This window comes from Phlebotomus papatasi, chromosome 3 (genome assembly GCF_024763615.1).
Source record: "Phlebotomus papatasi isolate M1 chromosome 3, Ppap_2.1, whole genome shotgun sequence".
Taxonomy (NCBI): Eukaryota; Metazoa; Arthropoda; class Insecta; order Diptera; family Psychodidae; genus Phlebotomus; species Phlebotomus papatasi.
In genome coordinates this window covers 12,519,280-12,546,396 of record NC_077224.1, presented here as the reverse complement: position 1 = coordinate 12,546,396, position 27,117 = coordinate 12,519,280, and the positions used below count along the sequence as shown (strand labels likewise).

At 32.0% G+C, this 27,117-nt stretch overlaps 2 protein-coding genes across 3 annotated transcripts in view; both read left to right on the top strand.

Annotated features, from left to right (window-relative positions):
- LOC129807774 (protein stunted) overlaps window positions 1–27,117 on the top strand; it is a 351,397-nt gene that overhangs the window by 222,667 nt on the left and 101,613 nt on the right. The gene's annotated exons all lie outside the window — the stretch shown is intronic.
- LOC129807762 (dentin matrix acidic phosphoprotein 1) overlaps window positions 1–27,117 on the top strand; it is a 43,894-nt gene that overhangs the window by 10,266 nt on the left and 6,511 nt on the right. The window contains exons 3-7 of one of the 2 annotated variants that reach the window (XM_055857240.1): window positions 5,766–5,867; window positions 13,372–13,812; window positions 17,715–17,956; window positions 22,094–22,181; window positions 22,462–22,608. In XM_055857240.1, coding sequence (XP_055713215.1) covers window positions 5,766–5,867; window positions 13,372–13,812; window positions 17,715–17,956; window positions 22,094–22,181; window positions 22,462–22,608 — 1,020 coding nt within the window. The remainder of the gene's footprint in view (window positions 1–5,765; window positions 5,868–13,371; window positions 13,813–17,714; window positions 17,957–22,093; window positions 22,182–22,461; window positions 22,609–27,117) is intronic. The other variant, XM_055857241.1, reaches the window with a different exon arrangement.

The following is a 27,117-nucleotide window of genomic DNA, read 5'->3' as shown; positions in this document are numbered from 1 at the left end:
GTAACCGAAGTGATATTAATTAGAATAAGAAAAGAGTTTGCAGTCAATGAATTCTGCGGGAATATATCAAATTTTGCTGAAAATTGAAATGAGTACATAAAGAAATTTCAAGTAAACAATGTATTTTCTTCAAAACTGCATAACCTAAAGGTATTATGTAGTAGAACTGTTGAGCCTGGAAGAGTTGGAGGGAGAAAGACCATCCTGACGAAGACTCTTCTAATCCAACGGTACCAATCACTGTTCAGCTGGGGTGGTAACTTTGAGGGGTGTTTTGGCGGCTAACTTCAAGATATCAAGTGTTACATCCAAAATTGGTGTTATAAATTAAATCTGAGCTAAAGCATTGTATTCTTGTGAGAGTTAAATGGTAAAAATTAGATAATAATTATTAAAAATTCATTTTAATTCCTGCAACAATATGGTAATAACCTGACGATCCGAGGAACGCTGCCGATCGCTGGTGCTCTTCCCTTATTCAAAACTTATATATTGACCATGCGTTTAATAATTTGAATTTGGTGCTCGCTGGGTGAGTTAACCGATGTTATCCGATTTCATTTTAGCTGAAAACATACATATTATCAGATGAATTCTAACCTTAGAACGACACTCACGAGCCAGTGCCACTTCCACATATTGTAGTAGAACTGTTGAGCCTGGAAGAGTTGGAGGGAGAAAGACCGTCCTGACGAAGACTCCTCTAAGCCAACGGTACCAATCACTGTTCAGCTGGGGTGGTAACTTTGAGGGGTGCTATAACGGCGGCTAACTTCAAGTTACGATATCGCTGTAGTTCCTCTAGATAGGATTGTGAGTGCTCGACGAGTTATTATTGAGAATGCGAATCATCTCTCTTGGAATGCGCAATTTGCACTCACTCCCGGAGACAAGCGATGAAGAGTGCTCCAGCATGTTCTGGTGTGAGACCCGTAGCAATCTTGTTACAATTATAACCTCAAAAGCATTCCAATCGGTCACTAGTTTAATGTGCCTAATTTAGAATTCTATTTTCTTTACATGCTAAGATCGCAGCTGTCTGATTATGAACTAATTTTAACTTCTTTAACGAATACATTTAACGAATCCTGTCACAAATGGAGGGCTGTTCTGAATTATTACAAACTTTTTAACGTTTTATCTATAACATGGTGTTCTTTTTTTTTGCCTCGCGTTCCTTTATTTACTTGGAGGTAGTAACAGCGGTCTGGACAATCTTTATTTATTTATTTGCCTGGGGAACCCTAGTTTTTTTTTTTTAACTTTTTTGTTGTATGAATATTTTTTCTTGATATGCATTATTATTTGTTAATTCTTTCTCTATTCTGCAAGCTGACTTCTGTTTCGGGGAGATAACTTATTTTGCAACTGCGATCTCCTTTTCTGGGCCAGCTGGGGGTGATCTGTTTGGAATGTTTTTTTTTTTCCAAGCCTTCAGCTAACGGGTTCGATCTGTTGAACTTAAGATGAAGTTCTCTACCTTCACCCGCAAATCCTCTCTGGGGTCTCTCTTCCTCGGCTTCACCGAGGTCTCTCTCCCCGTGAAAGGTTAAATTGTAAAGTGTGGATCTGCAAAACTGAAGGTGGGCAGGTCGTTCCTGGGACCATCTACTTGCGGGTCTGGTGGGATGGTCGTGGAGCGGAGCCTCCCTGATGCATTTTCTTTTTTTTCATAGGCAATATTTTTTTTTTGTTTTTTCTCTGCGTTTTTTTTCCAAATAGCTTACAGCTCAGTAAGAGCTAGCTATTTTTAACCTCTCACAATGCTGCAAAGCAGTGCAGTTTCAACGGAGCAAGATCTTCTGTTTTATTTTTTCTCTTTTACCTTGGAATTTTGTGTATTCAGAAAAGAAAAAAGTTCAAACATGTTTTTACATGACTGGCATATACAACCTGAGAAAGAGCTTTTCCACCGTTTTGCTCTGGAGGTTGGTCACCAACGCTAAGACGGCGGTGGACGCTAAGAATTGCACGGGATCTCAGTGAAACGAAACTGTACTTCGAAAAGCATTGTTGATGAATAAATTTATCTATTTATCTTATATGTTTCTTTCTTTAAAATTTGAGTTTATATTTGGCTTAACCTCAAAAAACCAAGTTGAAATGATAATTCCGACATATTGAAGCTTCAATTTAATGAAATGACTGCTTCTGTTTTCTTTTGTTGAGTAATCTGATTATTAAACTACAAAGGGGTGACATGATAACTTTATTTCGATTCTATCGACTATCGATAATTAAAAATTTAAACGATAGCTGAACTTACTGTAACTAGTATACATATTTATCGACAGTCACATTCTTTTAGGAATGTCGCAATGAATGACTCAACAATGCGTAAAAATTGGGCATTCACTTAATGTAACAGATATAGTTTTATCGACACTATCGATTCGATAGTATCGAAAATTTATCACTCCACCCCAGTTCTAACCGCAAGCAGCTACCAGAGCTTTATCTCATAAAATTATTTAGTCAGGTTTTATCACATATAACGCAAAATCTAAATGGAATTACAATACAATTTTCAATTCCAAGTTATTGAGGTTTTAATAAATAACGCATAATCGGATACTCCTGACTGACCTTCTGGCAAAGTTAAAGAATTACGATTTGTTTATTAAAATACCTTGTACTTAATCTTGAATTTGCGTGCGGTATACTTCATAATTTTCAAATTGAAAATAAGGATTATGAATTTTCTTGAAAATTCAGCACCATTCAGCACATTTCATCGTTTTGCCAGTAGGAATTTGTTTTAGAGGTTATGTTACTTTGAGGTTAACACTTAACATTATTTAACATTTGACTACCTTCAGTTCAGATTTATTATCTTAAAAAAGTCATAAAAAAGTACTCAAAGAACAATTGTTTCTAAACCAAATTATTTCTCCACAATCATAATACCTAACCTCAAAATCTAAGTAAGGTCGAGAGACCTAAAAGTGATTCGACCTCTCAATACTTTCATCATAGGGATATATTCTAGAAAATAAATAAGATAAGAAAATAGTTTAAAGAAGAGTCTAAATTAGAGAGAATGTTTAACAGTGGTAATTAATTAATAAGGGCACTTAATACGTCAAATGAGTCAAATAATAGAGTTCTCGCTCTATAATACCAGTGCCTCGGGTTTGAATTCTTTAGAATTGCATCCAGTGAGCTTCACTGCACTTGATTCCACGGGGTATAGGACTAACAATCCCATCCCTGTATAAGAAAAAATAATAATGGATGTCCCAAATTCCCCTTACGAATAGATCTAGTTCCTGTATGGAACGTTGTGCTACCATTTTTATTATTAAGATTTTTTCTTTAGTATCTAATCTTCAATATTCTGCGCAATAGATCCTTGGACTTTATCTTCTTATTAGAAAAAGAATTAGTTCATTTTTTAGGTTATATTAAGTCTAACCTAAAAAATTAAAATCACGTTTTTTGACAGAATATATTAATTATACAGTAGAGTTCAGGTTATCAGTCCCATAACCTTATTTTGTATACGGAAAAATAGTAAGGGAGACCTAGTTACCTAATGAAAGGTTGTGCCTACATTATTACTATTATTATTTAATTAAAATTTAAAAAAATACACGTTAAATACTTTGCATATTGCTTATTGCTAACAGATTAATATGAGGTTAAGTAGTCACACCTAACCTCAAAAGACATTGTTGGATGAAAACGCATCAAGTTTGGATCGATTATACGGTTTTTTATCATTGTCACAATTTCGATTTTAACATTAAATATGCCCTAAAAAATCTTTCTACAAATATTGAGGTTAGAATTTTTGAATTATTTTCCCAGTGTAGATTTATTTTGTTTCAATTCTTTAAGAAATGTCTGTAATCATGCAATATTTAAAGCTTTTGGTTGGAATTTCTTAATTAAAAGACAAAAATCAATCGTTTTGTTCTAAAAATATTCTGTGTAGGTGTTTCCAATTTTTGATTAGGTTTAAAACTAAAAAAAAAACGTATTACATCATATGATTAATTGTTCAATTAGGTAAAACGTTAGTTAGTAATGTGAGGTTAGACTTAACTTAACCTTCAAAAAGGTATTCTAACTAAACTAACCTCAAAATTCACCTAAGGTGAAAAGAACACCTACTGCCACTTAAAGAACTTGTATCAGGATATATTGACACCGTACTCTGTAGCATTTGGGATATTAAATTTGAACATTTCTCTTTATGGGAAAAATTAAATGGAGTAAAAAAGCTATCCTATTGCATTTTATTAATTACGTGAAAAAAATTTCAATACTTTGACGATACTGTTAGTAGAAGTTCCATCCCGACGAGGTGTTTCTTTGACCCTATTATAAATATTTATTAGGTGAGATTCTTAATAATCTCACCTACTATAATCCTAATTTTCACATATTTCTTCTTTCAAAGACAAATTAAACTACTTAAAAACTATTTGAGGTTATGTCATTTTATTCCAAAAAAATAACAGGTCCTAAAAATGATTCCAAATTTAAAAATTCGGGATAGGGACAAGTTCGCTACCTTCGGATGATTCAAGCTTTGAGCAACTCATGTTTTTCAAATTTCCTGAAATGGGTCATGGGTCAAATCCATTGAGAACATAGAAAAAAATGGAATTGTCCGAAGCTTTAGTCGTCCAAGGGTAGGAGCCTTCCCCTACAGAATTTTCTTTTATGTTAACAAAATCACCCATAATTTTGAACCGTTCCAAGGAAAGAGTTTTAGAAATCGAATAACTACTCAAGAAATAACAAGATGCAGTAGACTCTCGCTCAATCGGCTCTTTCTCAATTGGGCGAAAAATTTTGTTGACAATTTTCACGTTTAATTATGAAGCTAATTTGCTCAAATTCGCTGTAATTCTTCCTATTTCATCGTGATTCTTTATAATTGAGCGCTTTTTGTGGAATTTACAAAGGCTTTGACGCCCAAATCTATCGATAAACCGGATGGCATTTTGCCCCAAAAGCCCAATTGAGAGAGAGTCTACTGTACTTTTGATCAGATAAAAACAATTTTTAGAGGTTATGAATCCTAACCTAAAAATAGGTTATGTTCATAAGATCGCCATCTTCTGTCGTTATTATGCAGTAAATTCTATTTGAATTAAATCTGTAACATTGTATATGCGTGCAAATGTTACAGTTATGCAAAATTGTACATTGTTTCGGTTTTTTCTTTGAAAATCGTACTTGACAGCAGCATAACTAAAGGCATTATAGAAGAAATGTGGACAATTGCTGCATTGAGTGAGCTTGTCTTGAGGTTGTCTCCATGGTACTCAAAATTAAATTTTTGCACCGCTAAAATTCGCGGAAAGTGAAAGGCCATGGTGTATTGAAAACGAGCGTATCGTGAAGTCTGCTCGAGATGTTGGTAAAAAAAAAGCGTGAATACGATCATTTTTCCACAAAAGACTTTTTACTTTCATGCCTCGTTTTTCTCTCACCTCCCCAACAACTCTTTCACCTCTTTCACCTGCGAAAGGTGTGCTCGATCGTGTTCCGATCTTGGATACTGGGTAGACGGTACCTTGAGAGGCATCTCCGAACGTAATCGATTACGAAAGCTCTTGAACTTTTTTTTCATCTCACTTCTGCAGTTGATGGTAAAAAAGTTTCAGATTGCACTAAATGAGTATCTCAGGCTCAAGAGCGATGAAGACATCGAATTATGACAGTCTGCTTAATTGATAAAAAAAAACTTTCCATTTCATCTGTTGCATTGGCATACTAAAAGCATCTTTTTATCTCAATTTAATTTGCAGGAACTCGACATTTTGTCACTCGCAGATGAAAATGGTAAATTGAGCGAAAGGAATAAGAGAACAATCGATATTTTGCGGCAACTCTTCCCCACTATTTCTCAGGTAAGAATTTCACAAGCAGAAAAAAATGAATTTCTTCACGTGAATTTCGCAAAAGGGTGAATAAGAAAACACCCAACTAATTCAATTAGACACTAAGAAAAATTTGCAATGTTTTTTATTTTATTTTCAATACTTAATGAAGCATTCGTCCAACACTTTCTATTCTCAATAGACAAACTTGAGGTATTTCACTGCTATTTCCTTTCCTCTGACCAACTTCTGTAGGTGATTGATTTTTCGTGAATTTTTCTGCATCACCTGCCGAAGGACGCACCTCTTAATGATGGAGTTGCGTGGACTTTTTTCCAACTCTGGCCAATTGTACCTTTTACTATCTACTGAATTTATTCTTTTTGCACCTTAGCCTGCGCCATCAATTAAGACAAAAATTATATCTATGACATTTGACCTTACAATCACTAATTCCTCTCCTTTCAATTAACCTCACATCCACCTTCTCCTTTTTGCAACATACTCCTATTATCAACTTTTTCCAACATATTGTTTTAGCCGGAAAAAACTATCTGCAATGCTAAATAAATTTCCTCACTTCAAAATAAAACTGATATTATCGAGGGGTGTATAAGTAAACAAACTGAAGTACATTGAAACATAAGAGCATTGTGGTACGATTCCTGTAAGGCAATTCTGTAATAATATGACAATGTTTTATGTCAATTGTGGTTAAATTCAGAAGTAGGATAACATTGAAGACCGGTGAGTATCATAGGGAGTTATCACACTAGAGAATTTCACATTGAAGTTAAAGTGAAAAATTGCTCATTAAAACTTCATGAACCTCTCGAAATCGCTGATTTAATCAGGACACATTGCTAGAATTGCTCAATATCACGATGGAACGTGGATTGTTGCACATTAGAACACATCGTCGGTTGTGTCTACCTCTGTCGTATCTGCATTTGGTGCAAGCTACAATACAGACGTCCCCTCTTGCGTCAAATGGTGACACAAAAGAAATGCAGATACGACAGAGGTAGACGCAACCGACGACATATCAGAAACAATTAATTTGAATTACATTAACATTTTAATGTGAAATTCTCTAGTGTGATACCACGGATATACTGAGAAGAAAATGAGGGTGCGATTAATTTTTTTCATCATAACTTTTACACTTTTTAGGTGTAAAAATATATCAACATTTTTTTATGTTAATTTTACACCTTTTTAAGGGTAAAATTAACATGGAAAAGGGTAATTTTAACCCCTAATACACTTAAAATAGCCTAATATTTACACCGATTATGGATCAATACTGCAGGGTAAAATTAACATTTCCGGAATGTTATTTTAACTTTTTCGGATTTCTCTCAGTGTATGGCTATTACAATCAGCACTTTGAATGTCTCAATTATTGACATTAGTCGTATTTTCGAAAATTTACGCCGATTTTACCACATAAACAATTCTAAATTTGTCATATGACATTGTCTTACTGTTAAAGAATTCCCTTACTGGGTTTAGATTTGACTTTTCGAAATTTGAACCAGAATTAAAAAAAATACCTAATATAAAGCCTTATAGCATACGCCCTACATTTCGAAATATCATTCAGAATTTACAAGTTTTTCGAAATTGGAGTCTGAACTTGTTTTCATTGAAATTCCCACGAAAATACACAAGAAAATTTTACCTATAAAAAACATAAAAGTTTAGTTGTGTTTATGATCTTTCGAAATCACAGACTTTTCGAAATTTGAACAAAAAATAATTCCTATTAATTTCACATAATGATAAACGAATAACATTCTTCTAAATCAGTAAAGGAAAGCGAAAAGGCATTACAACATGAACCTTACGTTCCAACAACATTGTTTTGGAGTAATGTCGTCTTCAGACTATACAGTTCTTCAATTCCAGTAACTACACTGCTATTTTTTATAATTATTTACTTTCATTGCCAAAGTCAAAATTTTAGAAAAAATCTTGCTTTTTTTAAGAAATTACTGGAGTTAAGTAATATGGCTAAGCCTTAAGACTGAAGCCCGTATAAGCTTAAACACCCTTTCGAACTTACATGATTTTTCGAAATTCCTATCACAACTAATTGACATTGAATTCTCAAAATGAAAGACAAAAAATCGGTAAGGGAATTATGTAAATTTTGTTGCATTGTCATAAGTGAGTTCGAAACCTGACACTGCTAATCGAGCTTTTTTGTCATAAGTTCGAAAATGCAATTCATTGATTTTTTTAATAAAATCTCTTTACTTAGTGATATTTTGTCAATTAAATTGCCACAAATCTCAAATATATGACCTTCGACATTGCCATATAGCAATATCACGGTTACAGAATCACATTTTCGAAAAAGCTCTCGTCAAATTCGAACGAAATTCGTCATATGGCATCGTCAGATTGTTACAGTAATCCCCTATTGGAAATATGGAATTTATGAATTCGTATTTTATTCATACAAAAAATAATACTCCAATTTTTGATAAAAACCTTCAGGGGGCGTGGCCTATTTTTACATATATTATTGCCTCAAGATTCGTTCTATGATAGTGTGCGGAATATCATAAACTTATAAGGGTAAATCTATAGCATCCCCCAAGTACCGCAATTGTACAGAAAGCTTCAATAGTGTATCTAGAAATAGGCCACGACTTTAATAGAACTTCATTTCGAATATATTCATGGCAGTCTATTATACTACAATTTGCAGAAAAAGCTCTGAAGTGTATAATCTGAATTATATTCAAATATTGGAGAAAAAATTTATGTTATTGTTCGAAAATCTGCCTTTCAACAAGAATATGAAATTTCGAATTCTTCTCAAAATGAACGAATAGAGTATTTAATAAAACACTGATAAAAACAAATTAGGTTTTGTCCATATAACTCACCCGGTACTTCAATTATTATTTAAAAAGCATTAATTGACTTATCTGCCACTAATTTTTTACTTATTTTAGAATTTTTGATGCTTAAACTTAAAGTACTTTTAAGGTTAAAGAGAATAAAGATAATTTCACTAATTTCTCTGTGTGATTGAAAATTTTAAACTTCGAAACCTAAGATCAGATTATTTCGAACTTTACGAGATCTTCTTAGAGAAATTTCAACTTCTTTACTGAAACGTAGCTTAATTTCTGAAAATATCCCAACTTTTCGAATTGAAGACTTTATATAGTATTATAAATATATTATAATTAAGAAAATATAAAAAATTGACAACCACAAGGATCACTGGCAATAAAATAGACAATACGTAAACGTTATTGTAGAATTCGAATTGATCTTAGAATAAAGTTTGCAACATTTTCGTAAATTCGAATTATCTTTATACATACATGTATAGTATATGTAAAACCTTTAGCAAGCGAAAAGAAATAACTTTACTGGTGGTAATAAGTACGAAATCTAGAATGAACATCTTTCAAGGAATCCTCAGAAAAGTACAATTCGAATTCTTTATATTTTTTTTTGATAAATTCGGATCATGTTCTTACATGATTGGCATATACAACCTGAGAAAGAGCTTTTCCACCGTTTTGCTCTGGAGGTTGGTAACCAACGCTAAGACGGCGCTGGACGCTGAAAACTAAACGGGATCTCATTAAAACGAAACTGTACTTTGAAAGCATTGTTGATGAATAAATTTATCTCTATATCTATCTATCTAATTTGAGAAAATTCATGGAAAATAGAATGTCTTTCTGTTATAAAAGCCCTAAAATCTTCGAATTCAATTTACAGCAATGCTCTTGTGTATGCTCGAAAACTCTTTTCCTTAGCAGAAGACATATTTTTAGTTGACATTCTTTAGTATCTCCATTTAGAAGAAATACTTACTAATTTCTGCAATTATTTATTTATTTGACTTTTCGATGAATCTTCGAAGACACTACCAAAAGTAATTTTCGATTTCGAAAAACTATTTGTGAATCCCAGAATATAAAATGTACTAAAGGCAATCAGGAGATTACCCCTTTGTGAAACAGAACTAAAATTATGTTGTTTTGTGAATTATTTAATAAATATTCGACATATATGTCAGGAAGTTATACACCCCTTGAATTCAGTATTATGAGAGAGTTCAAAGGAAATCGAAAGTTGTTGAGTCAGCCAAGATTGGGCATTAGCAGCTTCAATGGTGACCGATGAAATTGAGGCCAAAAACTGTATAAAATAAAAGAGTTGAAACTCTTAAAGGAAAAAAAACATTTTTTGGGAAATAAAACATTGCCAACATGAAAAAATGTACATGCAAATTTCCAAAAAATAATTACCGTCTCTGCAAGAAGAATTTTTGGAAGATCACGAACCCAGAGCTTTCAATAGTCGTCTCTTTATTGCATTTTGACTTGAAAATGTTTCTTTTGTGCGATTATATTTACTCTATAATTAGCAGTGTGATGTGTAACTTGCTTCAAGATCACATTGAGAAATCTATATGCGGAAATTTTGAAGCTCATTTTTGGGGAATATCATGATGGAAGAGATTGTCATTAAATCCAAACCCAGGCAATCAAGCATCGCTCTCAACCATTTATTTCGTGAGGATTTGGGCAATTATTCACTTAAAATGTTGAGGCCTAAGTGGCAATTGTCATCCAGTGTGAAATGTACAATTTTCCTTTGGTCTTTTTCATGCAACAGCACACAATATTGCTTGACTTTTGTGTTATGGCTGGCTAAAACGGCTGCAATAATGTCTCAAAGAGAAAGTCTAAATGCTACACCACTCTCCTGTTTTAAATCACACACTTTAGCACATTAAAGTGGCTGGCAATATTTTATAATATGTGATAAATTTATTAATTTTTCCTCCTTTTCTTCTTCCTCTGACGAATGTTTTTTGTTGAGGAAATGTTGAAAAATGAGAGTGTGTCTTGTCGGAAAGTGTAAGCTTTTGTTGGGAGAATGCAAGACAATATTGCGCTGGAGTAATGCCATCTTCAGACTATACAGGTTTAGCCTAGTTCTCGAAAATCTGGAAGTCCTTCAATTCAAGTAACTGCAGTGATTTTTTTTTATAATTCTTTATTTTAATTGTCAAAGTCAGAATTTTAGAAAAAAATGCTTTTTTTAGAAATTACTGCAGTTAAGTAATATGGCTAAGCCTTATGCCTGAACCCCGTATAAGCTTATACTAGGTAAAAACGGTCGAAACTCGAAACCTTTCTTAATATAGGATAACTTAATATTTTAAGTTCTTATTTCACTTAAGATCAACTTTCAAAACCCTTATACGTCAGCTTTGTAGAATAAGACACATTCGTTAAAGCTGCAACAGGGGCGCTGTAGTTCCAAACGTTTAAAATATCATGGAAAAACGGTTTTAATTAAGTCAAAAGCGATATATGCGAAATATTTCATAAACTGGTGGCATCAAGGGTTCAATGCTCTGTTTTTTATGTAAATTCCAAATGAAAAAAACATTAATATTGTAATATTCAAAATAGGTTCTGGAGATAGGGAAGATTGGGGCAAAAAGTAACAAATCGAAAATTTCAAAATTCAATATCTTCCAAGATAAAAAAGATAGCGACTTAAATTTTTTTCCAAAGATTGCCTTCATAGACCTTTTTGAATGACGCAAGTTCCTTAATATTCGAACAAGGAAATTAGAAAATATAAATATTGAAGATTTTAGTGCTGTTTTTGAAATATTTTTCTTACAGCAGATATCAATTATTACCTATTTATTTTCCAAAATTGATACACTGGTATGTATATGGTTTCCTAAATGATTTGGATACTTTGAATACCAAGCCGCTATCCGTTTTAGCATTTTCTAATGATTATTTCCTCCAGAAATCCTTTTATTAAAACTGATCACTTGGGGTAAAAATCGTAAAAATTAATAAAAGATATGGGGCAAAAAGTAACAAAACCCAAGGCAATTTCTGAAGTATCACGGTGAAAAGAAACGTTATTGCCGTTGTTGTAGACAATAATAGTGATGAGGATCCGAAAAAAAACAATATATACAGCCCAATTTTTACCCTGGAAGATAAAAATTCTGTCAAGTTTTACTTATTCTAAGATATTTAGTTTATAAAAAGCACGAAACCCTTCTTCTCAATATTTTTTTGTTTCGCTTTCTTTCTGGACTTAAGTGACATTTATTCGGCAATTCTAAGTCAGATACCGTCAAATTCATCTCGACCAATTCTACATTTTCGCCTTTTCAGAATGGTTGAATATAATTTTCTTAACAAAAATAGCATTTGAAAAATAATATGAAAAGCGTTTTTCTCGTTCAGATAGAGAATACGGTATTTTACAAATACCTTTCATCTGGGTATTTTTTAAATTTACGGAAGTTCATAATAAAGCGAATCAAAACGTGTTAATTTTACCCCATGCCTGATACTATTTGCCCCAGGATTTTTTAATTATCTAGCTATTTTTTATAAATTGGCTAGATAAATATTTTCCTTACAAAATAGACGAAAATTACTTCCACAAAATTGTAGAGCGGTAAATTTCCTTTAAAACTGCGCTAATTAGAAATTTATGGGGCACTCGGGTAGTTTGCAAAAAATAAAATATCGGTTTTGTCACTTTTTGCCCCAGTTTCCCCTACCAGCAATAATCGAATTGAAAGTTCCAATGAGTTTTCATGTTAATTTTACACCTTTTTAAGAGTAAAATTAACAAGAAAAGGGGTATTTTTAACCCCTAATACACCTGAAAAGGGTAATATTTACACCGATTTTGGATCAATACTGCAGGGTAAAATAAACATTTCCAAAATGTTATTTTAACTTTTTTTCGGATTTCTCTGAGTGTTAATAGTATAGAAAATAATTGAGTTATCCGAAGCTTTAGTCGTCCGTAGGTAGCACAATTGCCGCTACTTCTTAGATCTTTATTGATTGTCCTAGCAAAAAAAAAAGTGAAACAGCCCCATCTTCCCATACGTAAGTGGCCAGAAGTACAGTCTCTATTTTACAACAAAAGTTAAGAATTCAAGGGAGAATTTTTAAAAACTTCCACTACACTGAGAAAAAAAAATGGGGATACGATTAACTTTTTTTCCTCGTAACTTTAACTCTCTTTAGGTGTAAAAATATATCAACTTTTTAAATGTTAATTTTACTCCTTTTTAAGGGTAAAATTGACATGAAAAAGGGTAACTTTAACCCCTAATACACTTAAAAAGCATAATATTTACACCGATTTCGGATCAATACTGCAGTAGTCAATAGGATCAATACTCTCAGTGTAGAAAACACATCCGCAATGCTTGCATGCTTTTAAGTATCTTTCTCTTAAGCTTCACTCTTGAGGATTCATTGTGTATCTTTTCGATGTGTCCAGGATGTTTATCTCTTCCCTCAGCTTTAGGATTCTTGATCCTTCTTTAAAAAAAAAGACAAATGTCTAGGTTAAGCTCGAAGTTCATCTCCGTCCACATAACACACTCGCCTGAACCATCTTGATAACCAAAATCAAGACTAACTTAGAGCAAGCGAAGCTGGATTTGTAAATAAAATGAGGTTGTATAAAACTTCATGTGCAATTGTAGATAATCGAGCAGAAGATCCAGATGATCCTACCGATCTTGATCCGCACAGTGGGACCAATTCTGCTGCGCGGCGGATTGGGCGGTAGTTCCGGTGGTGGCGGACAGACAAGCAATGACGATGATGATGACATCGATTCGAATGGTGGGTCAAACGATCGCAAGGTTAGCGTATCACTGCCTGTATTCGAACCGGGCTCAGACGATGACGATGAGGACGATGACTTTGTGGACAACAGTGCCTCACCCACGAGCGTCTCGTCCACCGTCGAACCAGAGAAGACCATCAGTCTGCGCACGAGGATCGATGGGGTTGAGACTGGTGGCGATAGCAATGATAGAGATGATAATGATGATGATGATACTACCATAGCTCCCATAGCTGCAGAATCCGTAGATGCTACGGCATCTGCTACAACAGCTCAATCCGATAACCAAAATTTGGTACGATAAGACGTGGCAAATTCGCGCTTCATGGCTTCCTTCTCGCCCCTCTCGACTTCTTTTGCATACGGCCTTCGCAGTATCAAATTGCTCAATGTGCCAACATTATTTTCCCAATTCACGCATTAACATTTTATTTTTTTTTTAATATATTTTTGTTACTTTTCTTTCAAGAGAATTTCGAAAAAAAAAATAATGTGATTCATCGCAGCAATATTTGTGTTGCCTCTTGCAAGCTTAATGGCAATTTTTCAGCTGATTTTTTGGACTATTGAAATCTCTTTCCGCCATCGTTCAACCAAAAATTTGCCACGGTCTTCAGGTTCATGTGTTTATTTTATTTTCTCTGTTGATGCTTATTATCACAAATTAATCTATAGAGAAAACTCATGGGGGACGCACAGTTGCTTTTGCTTTTGGGATGTTTCGCAAAACTGGATAAGGGCTGAGATCTTCTTCTTCAATCTTAAAAGAACGTATTTAAATCTGACTTTCAAAGCTGATTCTTATTCTGAGGCAAAGGATAAGGGATTACTTAAGTTTTTTTTAACTATATATATTTTTTAATACCCAGATCTTGAAAATTTTAAAGAAATATTTTAAGTCTCAAAATTTAATATTCCTTATTTCGAGTTATTGAGAATTTTCACTTCTTATTTCAAGATTAAATTACTTCAAAATTTATTTATTTCAGGAAAAAAGATTTAAAACAATTGATACAATATATTATCAGGATTTTATGATTTGAGAAAAGAAAAATCAGTAACATTTGCAGACAAGTATTTTAAATTTTCTTATTTTTAGATGTCTAAAATTTTGAAAATTTTGTTTTAAATATTTATTTAACAGGTATATTAATTCCCGAATTAATAACTCAATTTATTAATTGATAATTTTAGTTCAGAAAGTACTAAGATGACAATTTTTCATTTTTTTAATAATTTCCTTATACGAAAATTTTCAAAACCTTTAATACGTATATTTCAACATTTATAAATTAGAATTAAAAAATTTTGAAAATTTTGACACTATTATTATTTCAAGATATTTAGAATTTTAAAATCTAAGATTAGACAAAATTTTGAGTTAAATAATTCAGGTGCATATTTCTAAATTTAGAAATATCAAAATTTTGGAAAATTAATTCCAATATTTTAAAGATATCCTGATTTAAGAAAATTGGTAGACTAAATTTTGAAATTTTTAAATTTTACAACAACAAAAAAGTAAGATTTTAAAATATTTATGTCTTCTAAACTTTAAGTTTAAACTTAAACTAAACTTATAAAATCGTTTTGATTTCTTGTTTTTGATTCTCATTTTAAATTCAATTCTAAAATTTTCTTTTAATTTCCAATTGTCTCAGTGTTAAAAAAGTTTAATTTGAATATTTTAATATTTTGAAATTTAAAAAAAGGGAAATCTTAATATTCTTAGAACTAATATTTCTAGATTTCAGTAAATCAAAGGGTCAAAAACCTTTAGGTTTTGTTTAAAGGTTTTCAAAATTTTGGAATACTTAGTGTTCGAAATTTTTAAATGGAATATTTCATTTTGAATTTCTTTTCTTGGTCTTAGTCTTGATGTTAGAACGCGGAATTCTTAAATGTTTTCATTCAAATATTTATCAAAATGTTATTGTAGTTTCACAATGTGCTAAAGATTTTAAAAAATTAAAATTAAATTGAATATTTCAAGATTTTGAAATTTCAAAAAAGGAAAATCATGAAATTCTTGGAACTAACATTTCTAGATTTCAGTAAAGCAAAGTTGAAAATCTTTGGGTTTTCAAAATTTTTAAATACTAAGTTATCGATGTTTTTAAATAGAATATTTCAATTAGAATTTCTTTTCTTGATCTTAGTCTTGGTTTTAGAATGCAAAATTCTTAAATATTTTCAGACAAATATTTATTAAATGTCGCTTTAATTTCAGAATGCGTTAAAGCTTTTGAAAAATTAAAATAAAAAATTTAATCTGAATATTTCAAGACCTTCAAATTTTAAAAAAGAAAAATCTTGAAATATTAGGAACTAATATTTCTACATTTTGGTAAATCAAAAATCCAAACACTTTTGAGTTTTTGTACAAAGTATTTTCAAAATTTTAAAATATTAAGTTTTTGTAATTTTTAAATAGAATATTTCAATTAGAATTTCTTTTCTTGAACTTAGTCTGGATTTTAAAATAGAAAAATCTTGAACATTATGAGACAAATATTTATTTCAATTTGTTTTTAATTTCATAATTACTTGAATATTCAAAATCTCAAAACGAACATTTTAGGATTTTTTTTCAGAATATCAGAAAATAAATAAATAAAAAATCTCACCTAATAAGTAGCACTTAATTTAATTTTTCTTAAAATGAACTTATTCCTTGTCTTAGAATTAAGCAAAATTCTTTAAAGCCTCTGCCTTCATACAATATTAAAATCCAAAATTTCTAGTGAGCAGAGGGTGTTTTTCAAGCTTCGCACATATTCTGCCTTCGGACACTTTATATTTTTCCCATATTCTAGTCTTAAGTCACAGACTTCCTGAAAAATTCGGTCAAATTTATGAAAAGAACATGGGAAAAATATGGAGAGTTCGAAGCCAGAGTAAGTGCGAAGCCTGAAAACCTTTCCCTACTATTTCATGTCTTTTTCCAGGCGATAAAGGCGACGCTTTTAGTCAAAATTAATTTTCAAAATTCATTATCTTCTATGATAATCAAGATCGTGTGAATGAACGATTTTTAGCTATCTAATTCCTTGTCTCAGAACTATTGGAATAACTTCAAATTTGCTAAATTTATTTCACGAATTAAGATCTCAAATTTTAAATAATTATACGAGCATTTAACTGAGCGAGTTAAACCACCGATCATGTGCTTCCAAAAGAAAATCAACTGTGCGTTGCCCATTACAATATTGTAACTTCGGGCGTTAGTTATTATTACACTTATTTACCATGTTGTATCATTTGTTAATTTGTTATTTGTTGTAATATCATATTTGTTCGTCATATTATTTGTTGATGTTGTTGCTGTTGTGAACATTATGTTTTATTTAGCAATATACTATGTAGTGTATCACGCTTAAATATTTGTCTTTCTTTTGTCATCTCATTGCTGCACCAGCTCTGAGATGTCCATCGATTGCAGCCACTGTATTAACTCCTGTATTGCTCATTATTTTTTTATTTTAAAAATTGAAAATTGCACCATTGTTTAGTATCTTTGGTAGAATTTGTTCTTGTACTTTTTATAGTTTTGATTCGCCCAGTCATCGATGTTGTGAGTTGGAGGCATTCCTATTTTCAACCCAGTTCATTCGATTTTGCAATGGTTTTTTTTTTAGTCGTAATATGCTCGTCTAACACTGTTAATTCAAAATTGTATCGATCATAACACTGATAAACATGAAAGCCATTACGTGCACGTTTTACGAGGAGATTTTTATCAGTGCAAAATTAATTCCACCACTCAATCATCTTAATAGATTGATTTATTGCGATCCTCTCTATCCTTTCTTTAGCTCGATCACACTCTCTCTCACCTGTATTGTCTTGAATTAAAACCCAGAAAATTCAGTACTTCATCGTAATTGTATTGCTAGTGATTTTCACAGTCTTTCTCCTATTCTATCTTTTTATTTTTCTGTTCGCCAACAAATTGCATCTTTTCAGCTTCGATTGAGATCGATGGTGAAATGCTGAAGGCAAAAAAATAAATAAATGCTAAAAAAAAGTGAGCACAAAGGAGACATTTTGGAGGTGAAAAGTGTCGAAAATTGAGTCGAAAATCAGCATTTTGCCACACGATCAACCCCATGGCTAAAAAGACTTTCATTGCACACACCATTCCTTCAGTAGTTACTAACATGTGGATCATTTCCATTTGTCTCACTCTCCATTCAGGCCGGAGGAAAAGATGCAGATAATTCATTGGACGCTAATGCGATCAATGAACAATTGGAGACCATTAGAGTGGTGCGCGAGGCTGTGGCGGCTGCGGCGGCCAAAGATCGCCAGGAGATCAATCAGCAGGAGGAGCAGGGAGTGAGCAATCTCGAGAGCGACCAGCATCCAGCTGAGTCACAGCCAGCTGTCGATGATCTCTCCCTGGACAATGAGGCTGACGATGAGAACAGAAATAAGAGGTTGATCCCTAATTTCAGCTTTTAATAGGGAAAAGTGGGGCAGCTTTGACTATGGGGCACCTTTGAAACTGATATTTTGATCCCTTTTAAATGAAAGTAAGCCATAGGGGGAAGTGGGGCACCTTTGAAAGTGGGGCACCTTTGAAATTGGGATTTTTCACCTATTTTTAAATAAAATTGAGCCCTATCGTGATATAATTTAGCTTCTCAATCTGTGCAGTCAAATTATATCGCGATATGGCACAATTATATTTAAAAATAGGTAAAAATCCCAATTTCATATGTGCCCCACTTTCAAAGGTGCCCCACTTCCCCTTATCGTAATGTAATTTAGCCTCTCAATCTGTTTGTGGAGCTAAACTATATCAGGATAAGGCTAAATTTTATTTAGAAATAAAATAAAAATCGCAATTTCAAGGATGCCCCACATTCAAAAGTGCCCCACTTACCGCTACCCTTATATCCTCATAAAACATAATTTTTTAAACATTTGTTTCATTTCATTATCATTCCTTTCCCTCTAAAAATTTATTTCACTTTATTGAAGCTAAATTCACATGATACAAAATTACGTTTCATTTTTTAGTTCTCAAATTAGTTCCCAACTGTTCTCATTTTTCTCTGGAAATGTAGAACAGTACAGAAATATTCTTAAAAGAATTAAATGCTGTATCATCTGTGTGACGCAAAATTTAAAAATAGTAGAGAAATATTTTAGAAAAACAAGTATAAAATATTAAAAACCGTTTTATTAAAGCAATCAATGGTAAGCTTCGCAAACTTTCAGGAAAGTTTAAAACAAATTTATTAAATAAAATAATAATTAAACAAATTATTAAAAATATTTCTAAAATGAAGTAGAAAGGCCTAGTTAGTTACATTAGTCCACCCAGATTGATTGATAGGGTCAAAGGAACATTCATTCAAAGGAACTTCGAAATGAAACGAGCCCCTATTGACACTTTTGTCACAATATTGTTTAATGTAATTAATAAAATGCAAGTACAATACCATTTTTCTATTTTACCCTTTCCTAGAGAAATGTTAAAATGTCATATCCTAATTGTTACTAGAAGAGTCTCAATAGGTCATTACACAGTGTCAATAGGTGTTCAATTCACCATAACTGTTCCGAAAACGTTTATGACAATTAAAGTTTGTTACGATAAAAGATTTAAGATAAAATAAAACCAAAATTTGCTCAAATTAAATGAAAATCCGCAGTCTTCTTCATGTTTCAGATTGAAACGATTTTTATGTGAATTCCTAAAGCAAATTAAATAAAATTACCAAACTTTAATAAATCAAAATTAAGTTATTTATCATTTATCCTCAATTTTTTTTTGAAGGAGATTAAAAAAATCTTATAAATACGTTTTGTTTTTAAAGTTTTTGTGTTAGATATGAGGTCTAAATATTGAAATACGAAATGATCAAAGACTAATTTTTCAAAACCGAATTGTAAAAGACAAAGTTTGACCGTAACAGATCATCTTTAGCACAGAATCATTGAGATAATTTAATAGAATTTCTTTATAATAAAAAAGAATTTTCTTTCAAATCAATTAGATTAATTTTTCAATTAAAATATCATTAACAAATTTATAAAAATTAAATTTCAAGCTACATAGTCTTCAGAAGTAGGATAGTATAGAAAATCTAATCTAAAATCGTGAAAATTACCTAAATCTGTCTCTTGAACATTTTTTAGTACTTTACTTTTCTCAAGTGCTTCTGCATTATCGGCTCTTTTTTGTTTTGTTTCTTGTCTCGGCTGTGTTCTAAGTGCTCGTTATGTTCTAAACCACCAAACAATTGTGACAGAAACCAAAACAAAAAAAAGTCGATTATGTAGAAAGAATTAAGAACAGTAAAATGTTAAAAAAAATGTTCATTTATAATTGGAATAGCACCATGATAGCGCTATTCCAAGCTTTCTCTTGAATATTTTTTAGTACATGTCTGTTCTCATGTGTTTCTGTGTTATCGGCTTTTCTTTATTTTGATTCCTATCATGACTGTTTCCACCTATGAGCGTCGTGTTGCAAAATCAAGAAACATGAATGACAATAACTTACAAAAAAGTAAATTACACAGAAGCACATTAGAACAACCATGTACTAAAAATGTTTATGAGGAAATCTTTCTTTTTCATTGGAATAGCACCATAAAGTAACTAATTTCAGAGACATTTCCATAGCAAAAAAAAGTAGAATTCCTCTTTACCTACAAGAATAACCAGAAACTTATTAGAACGAGTTCTTATAATTCTTTGGAAGTTTCATAATGGAAAATTTATCAAACCATTATTATATAAAATATTATATAAATAGATAAGATTTTTCGTACTATTTCATTGAAAATACAATCATTTAAAATATTTATTTTTGTTCAAATATTTAAATTTCTTTACAAGAATTAGTTTTCCAAATACAGAAACAAATTGAAAACACATTAATTATCTTAATATAAAGTTTTGCATAATTTTGAAGTCTTACAAAGCAAAATTATTATTAAAAAAAAATTTAATAAAATTGAATGCTTACAGTATTTCAATATTTCTTATTTATTATGTTAATTAGTGGGAAGTGGGGCTACTTTGAGCTGTGGGGCTACATTGATATCTGATTTTCACGCCTATTTCTAAATGAAGCTAATCCTTACAATTATTTCATTTAGATGTAGAATTGTTTTATCTATCCAAATTACATCATGTTAAAACCCAGTTTCCTTTAAAAATATGCGAAAAATCGCATAGCAATGTAACCTCACAGCTCAAAGTAGCCCCGCCTTCTACTATACAATAATAAAAAAGACATATTTTATTTAAAACTTACGTAGATAAATAATTTTAAAATCTAATTTTTATATTGAGCAATATAATCAGAAAAATTGTCAATAGATTTAATAATACTGGAGAACTGTACAAAATTTCGGACAGTTTGCAATTTCGGCCACTTCTTTTGTCCCTCAAATTTCCATTAATTTTTAGTTTTTGCATACTCTAGATCAGAGGTGTGCAAGAAACGTTTGAAACTGAACAAATGTCAAATAAAACTTGTTCGTCAATGGTCAAAACACTACCTGAACAAACTTATTTTGACGTTTATTCGGTTTCCAACGGTTTTTGCACACCTCTGCTCTAAAGAAAAAAGTCTCTTCGGAGAACGAGATGATGTGAAGAAAAATCCGGAAAAAAGGAAAAAATCCGGAAGGGCAAGGAACTATTAGAGTCAAGGTGTCCGGAATATTGCTCAAAGCCATGTCTATATTTTTACTCATTTTAAAAATGTATTAAGAATGATTTTAGAGAAAACAAAGACGATAAACTATCAACAAGATTACAAGCAAGACTCCTCAAAAAGAAATAACAAAAAAATCAAGTTGTATTAAAAATATTACATTTCAAACTTAAGACTTTGGCACTTGCATGCAACTATGTCGAAATTCGATACAGCTGCTCCTGCTACATAGAAACTCTTTACAATCGAAAGTTTCTGGAACTCAAATGGATGCGATTCAAGTTCTCTTAATGCTACAAAACCTCTGATGATCTAAAAAGGATTCGAAAACAGGGGTGGAATGATAACTTTTCGACACTATCGAATCGATAGTATCGATAAATCTATATCTGTTGGATTAAATGAATGTCGACTTTTGACGGATTGTTGGGCTATTCCTTACGATATTCTTAAAAGAATGAGACTGTTGATAAACATTTATATTAGTTACAGAAAGTGCAACTATCATTTAAATTTTTCGGAATCGACAGTCGATACTATCGAAAAGAAGTTATCATGTCACAACAGGATAATTGCGTAATAAAGCAAATACCCTACCAAATAATCATGCTATTTCGTGTTTTAAAAAATAAATTATCTACAAACTAAAAAAAGCCTTTACATTTCGTACCGTAAGTACAGGTGGCTTTGTCCCTTGCGGGTGGCATTGACACGCCCCTGTTCGTAAGCTTTTCTTTAATTCTAGAACTTAAGGATGATGTTTACCTATCACGCATGGTAGATCGTATGTATTGAATCATTTTTCGATCATTGAATTTTGTATCATTCCAATTGAAATTAAACCGTTGCATAAGAAAACAATCTAATCTTGATATGCCTTATTTCAATCCAACAGGTTTCTTCCCTTTGGATTTGGTAGCTCTTCCGGAAGCAGTAGTGGTGGCTCTGCGGGCTCAGGCAACTTCCTATTCGACATAATTCGTGTAAGTTAATAGCGAATGAGGTCAGCTTTAGCATTTTCAGGCTTCTCAAGATGATCTTCAAGAGATCGTCTCAGACATGCTACTTACAGAGCGCACGTTGCGCAACAGTAGACAAAGTTTTGAGCACTTGAAGCTTACTTTTTTTTTGTTAAATATTCATAAGCACAGCTTCAATTTCTTCGGCACAAGCCCAAGAAACTAAACAATCAAAAAAAAAAATAAAGATAAATTTAGCTAAGCGTTTAATACAATCTGACCCCATCACCTTGTGTGCATGTAGCAAACAGCAGATCGTGCTGCCCGTGCTGCTGGAACCGTTTACCGGGTAGTTGCTGGAACTGAATCACTCGGTGTCAACATTTCCGCCTCTCACAAAGGGACTGTGCCCTTAACTGACGGGACATCAATTATTGGACAGAGTCCTTCGGTAAACAATTAACTTCCATCAACACAAAAACTCTCCAAGTTTATTTTTTTGACCATATCCCCCTGTACCCATCTAACACCTCAATTTCCCCGGACTATCTGGGTATCGACTTAACACACAATCATCCATGTCATTTTTACTTGAATCCCCCATAAGGACAGTCATTTTGGTGCTTATCATTGACATTCATCAGCAATTTTGGTATTGCTCTTGAGAGCTTTTTCTGGAAAAAATCATTCCCTGCTAAATCCAAACGCTTTAACCAAAGATCCCAAAAAAAACTAATGCATTTGATCTTGAAAGTTTTTGGCTTGACAATCACTAACAAAATTTGGTTTTCTATTTTTTTTTTTTAATTAACCCTAATTATTTCTTAAGGTTTTGAACCCCTATCCCCTATCCATTTGGTAATTTAGATCCCAATATCAGTGAAAAGTGCTTGAAATTTGTAAAATTGCGGCAAGTTTTTAAGTAAAATGCGACATTTTCCAATTAAATTCAGCGCTATTCCTCTCACTTTTAATGTCTTAAGATGAAAATCATCTGTCAGAGTGTCTCTTGGTCTCATCACACGCACCATGTCACGTTTTTCTTAAGAATTACTCCCTCTACGCCCGAATGTAGAACATCATGTTTGTGGAAAATGCATGAGTTGAATGTGTAAACGTTTTTTTATTTAAATGTGTTACCAGTTGCATCGGGTAACCCTAATTCTAGCAGTTTGATATTCAACCCTGTTTTAAACATTCAGAACAATATGTAAACATCAAATTGCTCTTATACCTTTAAAGCAGAGGTGTCCAAAAACCGTTGAAACCGAATAAACGTCAAAATAAGTTTATTCTAGTAGCGTTTTGACCATTGACGTACATTTTTCATTTGACGTTTATTCGATTTCAACGATTTTTGCACACCTCTGCTTTAAAGCCTCTACACACTAGGAGAAATTTCTTTAAGAAATGCATTTTTAAAGAAAATTTCCTCTATCCTTGTAGGCAGAAACGTCAATTTTTTTTTAAAAGGCAATACTTGATGAAAATTGCTTCTAGTGTGTATACACGATTACAGACGCGGAAAATTAAGTAAATAGTTTGACTTGTACCAAAAATTTCGAATTCTAGCAGTGCAATGTTATGACCAGCGCACAATAACTTTTGTTTGTAAACATATTTTCAAAATTTACCATGAGAATGAGCGAGATGACTAGATCTATATTTCATTCACTCTCATTGAAATGTCAAAAACATGTTTACTAAACAAAAGTTATTGTGCGTTGGGCATTAAGCATTAACAGAATGGATACAGTTTGTTCTTCTATTTTTAAAAAGATGGAAAATTCAGTAAATAGTTTAACTTTATTCAAACAAATCGAATTCTAGCAGTTTGATCAAAAAAACCAAAAGATCTACATGGATACAGTTTGGTCTTCTAACCTTACAAAGACGTAAAATTATGTAAACAAGTTGCCTTCTATTGAATAATTTGAATTCTAGCAGTTTGATATTAAACATTAAGAACAGGGTGGATATAGATACAGTAGACTCTCTCAAATTCGGGCTTTTGGGACCAAAATGTCACCAGAATTAGAGAGAAATTCGGGCGACGAATTTTTTGAAATGCAACGATTTCTTACTCATCTGCATACACATATCGAGTTTACATACTCATATTTATGATAAATTCCATGAAAACCCTTTAATAATGCAAAAACACATCAGAACTAATACAAACCATGCCAAATTTGAGCATATTTCCTTCATAATCAAACTTGAAAAATGACAACAAACTTTTTTGAAATGTAACTGCTGCCATAATTAAAAAGTAGGCCGATCTTAAAAGAGCAGAATTAGCGAGAGTCTACTGTAGTTTGTTCTGCTAGCTTCGTAAAGATATGCAAATTATGTCAATGTAAATAGTTTGAACAATTCGAATTCTTGCAGTTTTTAAAATGTTCAGAACAGTATGGATAAATCTTAGTCTTGTAAATTCGCAAAGCAGGACAATCATCAAGTTATGCCCTAAGCACACTTACGACTTAAGCCGAGAGATGACTTAGTGGAAAATGATGGAAATGTAGTTTGACCATTATTTCTAACATAAATACGCTAAGCCGTCTGTCGACTAATCGTCAGATCTGTCAAGACCCTTACAGTCCTTTCAAGAAATTATTATTTCTAGCAGTTCGACTTCAGTAGAGAATTAAAACAAATAGAGAGAATTCATTTTTGTCTTAAATGGCTTCGAACATGCATATCTTCGAAATAGGATAGTTCTAATGTGCTTTACATATTCTAGCAGTTATTCATTAAAAGTTAAGACTAATAGAATAAAAGATCAATTTCCGCTGATTTCGTGAAAAATACCTATTGCAGGGATGAGCAAGAACCATTTGATACCGAGTAAACGTCAAAATAAGTTTGTTTAAGTACCGTTTTGTTGAGATCCAATTTTCATTTGACATTTGTTCGGTTTCAAACGGCTCTTGCTCAGCTCTGACCTATTAAATATTTTTCAGTTGTACCATGCTATTTTAATTCTAGCAGTTACACAAAGTTGTCAATAGTTTGAGATATGACCACATATTAAAGAAATTTCAATTATGTATGGCAATGCTAGTTCTAGCAGTTTAGCATTCTATATCGGTGACAGAAAAAAAAATTGTAAATTGGAACTTATTATTTCTAGCAGTTGAAAATTAATAATACAGAATAGGAATATTAAGCAAATTTGATTCCTCTCGATTTATTGCGCGAACATGAACACTATTCATAATGTGAAAATATATTAAACTGCATTGTAGCAAATTGACAATACATGTATTTTAAGAAAATTAATAATTTATCCTTCGAAAGGAAAATATTATATTTAGAAACAATTCGTTAATGCACCGGTCTTGCTTCATTCTATTCCGTTTAATTACAGATTGTATTTTCTTCATTTTATTTAGTAAGACAACAAAAAATTAAGTACCAAAGTTATGGTTTTATGATGGAAACAAATTGTCGAAACTACTAGAATTCCAATTGAAATGCAGAGGAAAGTGCCCATGCTTTACACGGTCTCAAGCTTTATAAAAACTAAATTTTTCCTATATTTCTGATTAAATATGACTACACAATATATTTTAAAACAAAACACTTTCTCCTAGTTTTTAAAATTTGGGTGCGATGAGACATATTTTTTAAAAATATAGGAAAAATTTAGTCATTATAAAGCTTGGGACCGTGCAAAACATCGGAACTTTCCCCTATATTTTTTCATATAATTTGAATGAGATATAACAATTGCTCTAAAATTTAAAAGTTTTTAATAGCCTAGAAGATTAAAAAAATAAGTCACAACTGCAAGAATTAGGTTTATTGCATTAAGCGGTCTTCGGACTAGAGGTTTAGCCCAGTAAATAGAAAGCAATTTAATAGTTCAGAATCTAATGAACTATTTACTCTTATTATCCAATCCAAAGTCACAATTTTCCAAAAGATCTCGATTAATAAATAATTACAAAAGTGGAGCCATATGGCTAAGTCTTAGGTCTGAAGCCCGTATTACACAAGAACGAAATACCAAAACTACTAGAATTCCAAATGAAAATTATAATACATTTTCATAAAATTTGAAGAAAAGATAACAACTGTTCTACAATTTAACTATTCTCACAAATTTAACAAGAAAATCAAAAATTAAACAAAATTGCAAGAATTAGGGTTACGCAATCCACAAAGAGTCTTGTTGCATTCCATTTCAATATCAACAATAATAATTGCGAATTCTCTTATAAATAATTTAAAAAAGCAGAGCAACTATTAAGTTCTTATCTTATAGTTTGGGAATTGTAACAAACTGTCAAAACTTCTAGAATTTCTAGCAGTTTTGCATGAACTTTATGCGAAGGATACCAACTGTTCTGACATGTAAACTGTTCTCACTGTCGTTACAAAGAGAACACAAATGAATTAAAACTGCAAGAATTGGGGTTGCCCGATGCAAAAGCGTTATGAAATCCATATTAATTTGATGTGTTTTTTTATACATTCATCTTGTGCAATTTTCTACAAAAATATGAGATTCAACATTCGGACATTAATCCCTCTGAGATCATCATTAATCACATAACTTTAGCTATTTATGATAAATATTACTTTCAAAGAAATAAATGTTTTTTTCTTGCTTTTTCTCTTATTCGGAGGGGAAAAACTTTCAAGCACTCTTCCATGTCCTTCATCCATTACAAAAACAACAACAACACAAACATTTTGGGTACTCGATAAAAAAATCAAGATATTAGAGTGGATTAAAAAACAGCCCAAGTAAAACCCTCAAAACTCATTGAAAGTCATCGATTAACACAAAAATAACCATTCATCGGTGGTGATGGAATTTGGATTTGACTGGATGCAAAAGAACGACATAATGACAGACGATTGCCTACAAGAAATGAGAGTTGAACTATCGTTTTTTTTTTGGATTTTTTTTTACGAGAGTTTTGAGTGTTTCTTTTTCCAACACAGC